This window comes from Crocodylus porosus, unplaced genomic scaffold (genome assembly GCF_001723895.1).
Source record: "Crocodylus porosus isolate Cpor-Errol unplaced genomic scaffold, CroPor_comp1, whole genome shotgun sequence".
In the NCBI taxonomy this organism is placed as follows: Eukaryota; Metazoa; Chordata; order Crocodylia; family Crocodylidae; genus Crocodylus; species Crocodylus porosus.
In genome coordinates this window covers 10,779,807-10,785,806 of record NW_017728951.1, presented here as the reverse complement: position 1 = coordinate 10,785,806, position 6,000 = coordinate 10,779,807, and the positions used below count along the sequence as shown (strand labels likewise).

The following is a 6,000-nucleotide window of genomic DNA, read 5'->3' as shown; positions in this document are numbered from 1 at the left end:
GTGGGGGTGGGGGGCGAGGGTGCGTGGGTGTTTGTAGGGTGTACCATGTGCACACCCCACCATATACATGTAGTGTAGCCACCGTCCCCCCCCAACACATCTACATCCACACCCACATGCTCTCTCCTCCCACACACCCACAGCCCCGAAGAAACCTATACCCATCCCCCCAGAATATGCAAGCGTAAGACTTCATTTTAAGCTTTTGTGCCATCAGCTTGGTGTACACTACACAAACACAGGTAAACCAAGGCAAAATATTTTTTTAAATCAAATTAATGAATGTTTTGGATGCTTGCTTTTTAAAATATAATTTAGTATTTTTCTGGTTCTGAGATGGCAAAACTCCGTACTGAAAGGAGTACTACTGGGGGGCAAGGGGAGGGACCTTTGGTGGCAGAGGTCAGGGGTTAGGGGGTGGGACTTCTTGTCCCAAGATGGTGACTGGGGGCAGGGCACTTGTCAAGGGCTACCCATGTGACCCTTGACAGCTTGTCAAAGCTCAGTAAGTGACCCTTCACCTGAAATTATTGCCCACCCCGACATACAGGGAATAGTAGTAGTAAACAGTTCAGAAACTTGACATGTAAATAATTTAAATATTTCATATCATGCCATGAAACATATGACAGAGTATCCTAAAAGATGATAAAATAATGGAAACTTATTTATTTTTGGCAAGGAAAGAAGCAGCGGGGGAAGGGAGACAGTCGTATTTGAATAAACTTTAAAAGAAAATGTCACCATTCGACTTAGTAGAGGAAGTTGAAAACTCTCATGGTGCAAAGTAGCATCACATGCCTGAACTGAATTGTGCACTTGAGAAGTTAATTGGGACAGGCACTTTCAGATATATACTAACAGAGTACAGAAGCATCACACAAATGGTTTCTGCACTTCCTTAGTAAAGATTGACATCACAGCAGCTTTAATACATGTGCTTTAAATATTGGGTTTGGTTGAGTAGTCCCTCAGTATGGAAACTTGAACCTGGTACTCAAGAGTCTGTGATTTTGGCTTATGAAGGTAAAAGCAAGCAGATCATGTAGTGGCCTGTACAAGCTGGAACAGTCAAAAATGAAGAAGGCATAACGGAAATAGGTGATCAGCAGTACAAAGGTTCAGAGCTGATTTCTAAGAAGTGCACGGTGGCATCACAGATCAAGTCAAGGATTTTAGTTGGTTCTGTAGAGTGGGGTGTGCAACTGCTTGCTGCTATATATGGAGTTTTGCTCTTATCCACCTACTTAGCAACCAGCATGGGCAGAAGAGATTTCAGATTTTACTGTAGTTGAGCTTGATGTTCACTTTGCAACAGAATTAATATCAAAGGTTGTACAAGAGCCTCTCAGCTGAGTTTCCTCTGCTTAGGCAGAGCATGAGAAGCAGTATGAGACAGCAGGACTGCTGACAGATCTTTTCTTAACCACAAAAAATCAATCATTAAAAGGAGGAAATGTAAATCTAACATCTGAACCTGGTTATGCTTATGTGAAAGAGTCTTTGATTATTTTTTGCTGATTTTTCTGAAAACTTAGCAGCCTTACAGTTCTGCATGCATATTGTTTTCTCATGGCACACAAAAACTTAAGGACAATATAGCTCTCATTTCAAAGACAAATGTAAAAGTTTACTCCTATGGTGGGGAAAAATACTTATGTTCACTTTGACTTGTTGCTGCATGGAAGTGTGTTTTTTTTGTTTGTTTGTTTGTTTTGTTTTGTTTTTTAACTGAAAATTTGGCTAGTAGGGGCTGCATTCAAGATGTGTAGACACAGAACAGTCTTCAAATCTGTAAAAGCAGACTTCTTGATTGATCATTATTTTTGTTCTGCAGTGTAATGTTCAGGGTCAGAAATGCCTTATGTGGATCGTCAGAATCGCATTTGTGGTTTCCTAGACATCGAAGAAAATGAAAATAGTGGGAAATTTCTACGGAGGTACTTCATACTGGACACAACAGAGGACAGTCTGGTATGGTACATGGATAATCCACAGGTAAGACAGCTAGGATAAAATTGTTGCTGTTTAAAGAAGTGAAATATACTTTATCCTGTAGGAGATATGCTAAAACACTTCTACAGATACAATGGGAATGTTATAGAAGCAGAAGCTTGAAGGAAAAGTTTTTGAGTAAACTATTAATGTGTAGTTAAATCATTTGGATCCTGTTTTCTTGATTATGCTACAATGTAAAACTGCTTGTGTAAAGGGAAAATCATAATTCATATCTCACAGCGTAGATAGTTTTGTTAGCATTTAAAGTTGACAGTCGAACTTTGAAAATTCACGGAGATCTTTGTACCAACACACTAGATCTCACAATGCAGCTGCTTGTCCCTGAGGAACCAAATATCCGCACTCGTCTGGATGCGGCCTATGAATCTGTGACCCACCAGAACCCCCAGATCCTTCTCTGCAATGCTGTTGCTTAGCAGATCATCTCCCTTTCTCTTCCTCTTGCTGCCCCCGCCAGTGTAGCACCTTAACTATCCTTGTTGAATTTCATTTTGTTGTCTGTAGCCTCATTTGAAAGCCTGTTACGATCTTTTTGAATTATCCTCTGAAGAAGGGGTATCAAACTTGCCACACCCATTGGGTCAGATCTAGATGCAATAGTGGTGGCAAGGTGAGTGGTAGTTGCTGGGATTACCAGAGTGGTTGCTTGCCCTGTGCTGCTCACACCAGATTTTGGCAGCAGGCTGTGCCCCTGAATTCCTTGCTCCTCTACCAGCCCTGTGGGCTCCACACAATTTTTGTAAATTTGACACCTCCCATTTTTGTCCTCTGCATACATGGTCCAGGAAGCTGTCTATCCTGTTATCCTAATCATGAAGAAAAATGTTATATAGCATTGGACAGACTCTATAGAACCCATTTCACATCTACTGCCATTTTGACATCAATCCACTTGGAATTACTCTCTGCTCATGGTTTTTTAGCTTGTTTCCACCTAAAGGTAATTCTGTCCACATGCTATCGTTAGTTCTTAAGTGTGGTGGCTTTTCTTTTTGTGCAGACTAAAGTTTGTTCGTTCGTTCTCATACCAGAAATTAAGGTTAGATGTTAAAATTGCAGCTGTGGAGGGAACTATTATTAGGCATTAACTTTCCAAAACATGAACAAAAATCATTTTCAGTAGTTCAAAACCTTACGTACCATAAATACTCTCTTGCTTGTCTCTGCTGTAATTCTGTTATTTTAAAATTGGTTTATCTGAAGCTGTTATAGGTAAGTGTGGTTCCTGGCTCCAAGTCTTGAGGTTTGAAATGACTGTGCTTACAATCAACTTGGCATATGTGAGGAATGGAAAATTATTAATCTGACCTAACTGAATGATATTTTAAGATCTGTTCTGCAGATCAGTTAGTTAGAAATAAATGACTTGTTTTCTTTGTAGTGGTATATAGCTTTCAGAACTAATTCTCATAATTACATATACTTTATAACTGGAGGAATGATGATGTTAAAGCAACCATTCCAAATTAAGGTCATATTTGTCAAACTCTGCAGAAGCAATCTCTGACAACACTTAAAAATTCACCGTGTGTGCTGCCTGGCAACAATTCAAATACAGGGAAAAATAATTGACTCTTCACTCAACTGCCCTTTTTTATCAGGTGCTTTTACTAACAATAGTAGTTATTGGCGGTGTCAGAGTAAGGTACAGCCCTGTGGAAAAGGCTGCAGCAAGTTCTTCAATCTCAGCATTTCTAATTCCTGGGAGTTCAACCATCCTATAGATTGTGTGCATGAACTCAGACAAAGGGGCTGATACGCCATAATTCAAGGTTGGGCAAAATATGGCCATGGGCTGGATGTGGCCCTCCAAGGGATTTTATCTAGTTTATAGGGTCACACAGTGGTGACAGCATGGGGGTGGGACCCTGTGATCCCTGGCTCCACTTGTCCTGCTTCTGGATGCCATGCCCCTGGATCCCAGCCCTGGCCCCATCCTGGCCAAGTGTGGAGCAGAGTCATGATCCACTGCCTGCATGCCCCTTCGAGTGTCAGTTCTGCAGACAGGGGCTTGCAGAGAGTGGATTGTGGCTTTGCCCAGGACCCAGGCCCTGCTTGGTCACCCCCCTGCAATCCTGGGGTCTCCATGGAGATTAGCTGGCAGGGTGCATGGCTAGGCAGATGGGATGAACTGCTTAGGGAGTTTTGGTGAGCTGTTGTGTTTGTGGGGGAGGGTGCTCACCAAAACTCTTTATGTAGATGGCTGGCCCAAATAATTGCCCACCCCACCATAATTTTGCTTGGCTTTTGCTACCTAGCCAGAAACATGGGTTTATTTATCACAACAATCCAGACATGTTTTAGTTTTTCCCAGTTTTTGAGAGAGCCGATCAACTATTCTAGCTGAATCATCAACTTTACTGAACTTGTTCCAGTTCATGATACCTACTCTCTTTTCTGCTAATCTCTTCAGCATGTTAAATAAGTATAATGGCAAGATTGACTGCTGCAGAGCCCTGTAAAAGACTGTGTTCAATAAAAGGAAGCAGTTAACCGACACAACTTTCTGAGAACATCAAGGAGAAGTAGACCTAGAACTACAGAAGACTATGCTGGTGGTTACCCATGCAAAAGTGATAGTACCTCATGTTAATAGTATTAACGGAAGCTGACTGATAGTAATATTGGGGTGGATATTTGATTTTTTTCCTCCTGCTTCTGGAAGGGTCTTAACCAACAGGCCAATGGTCGTCTCTAGAAACCAAGCTGCACCCTTTGCTTTCTCTGAACTTAATTTAGTGATATCTCTGAGTCTGGCTTTGCTGTGCAGGCCTGATATTTCATATTTAACTGTTTGTAAAACTGTACTGTTTTCCTGCCTCTACCTATCTTGTTCATTCAACAGTAGTTTCTTTACAGCAGCATCAGCCACTGAATGCCCAAACTTATAGACTGTGGTTGTGTTTGAGGTACATGCTCCATCCATCACGTGAACCTGGAATACTTATAAATTTGTAATGCTGAGGAGTGTTACTGTTTTAAAGCTGTTCACTCAGTATGTTGTATCAATATTATTTCTAGGATATGGAGGAAGAAGCATTTTTAAAAGTATAGGCTATTTAGAAAGTGAAGGCCTGGAATGTAAATCAGCTGAACTAATTTATGCCTTAAAAGTTCTTCGGCTACCCTGCTAAGCATTAGTAAAACCACATTTGAAATATTGTGGAATTCACGATCTCAAAGAAACAGGGATGGAAAAGAAATGCCGCAAAGGCCAGTCGAGATGCCCATCTACCCCAGCTTTAAGTCTATAGGGGAGTAAATGAAAAATAATTTCTGGAAATAAGGGGAGCTATTTCAGATGTTTATGTTAAGGGGAGCAGAGTAGCTTCTTTAGTGTGTGTGTGTGTGTAATATATATCTCCATCCCAGCCACATGAATGAGAAACCTAAAGAAATATGGTCAGAAGTGGAATTCTTTATAAAGTTTGGGTTCTTAAGAGTGCATCCTGTTTGTGTATTTTGCAGTTTTACCTCAGGCATTCATATTTTAATAGAAGTGCTCACACCAAAGTGAAGGTGTTTTCAGTAAAACCAAATTATTCTGGTTTTTCTTCTGTCTCTTTGGTTGCAGTGTGCTTATGGAGCTGCTTTGCAGAGACTGCATTTGCTACTTGAAATAAAGCAGACTTTGGCATATGGCATGTAAACTCTGCTTGCCTCTGCATTTGGCATATAACTCCTGTAAAAGGGGATCCTTGTGGTTACAGAAGAAGCTTGCCTTTTGGATATGCTAGGAAATTGATGTTCCCAAGTATGTCTTTAGCTTCACCTAATGTTTGTTATTCCAAAATTTAAATGATAGTAGTGCACATTAGGATATCATCTAATCGTGTAGCATGTAAGCTATTGATTTTTTTTTAACGTGAAAACAAAAGTACACCTTCTAGTCTTTTACGGTTACAGAGACAACCTTCCAAATGTGACCAGAGTATGAACAGGTGTGTCATCAGCTTGTTTTGCCTAAGGACATCTTTAACT

At 40.7% G+C, this 6,000-nt stretch overlaps 1 protein-coding gene across 5 annotated transcripts in view; it reads left to right on the top strand.

Moving 5' to 3' along the window:
- Window positions 1-6,000, top strand: part of PLEKHA1 (pleckstrin homology domain containing A1) — a 64,231-nt gene that overhangs the window by 20,267 nt on the left and 37,964 nt on the right. For 4 of the 5 annotated variants that reach the window (XM_019556008.1, XM_019556011.1, XM_019556010.1 and 1 more), the window contains exon 1: window positions 1,729-1,998. In XM_019556008.1, the coding sequence (XP_019411553.1) occupies window positions 1,858-1,998 (141 nt within the window). In that variant the 5' untranslated portion in view covers window positions 1,729-1,857. Of the gene's footprint in view, window positions 1-1,728; window positions 1,999-6,000 lie in introns of those variants that run through there. The other variant, XM_019556009.1, reaches the window with a different exon arrangement.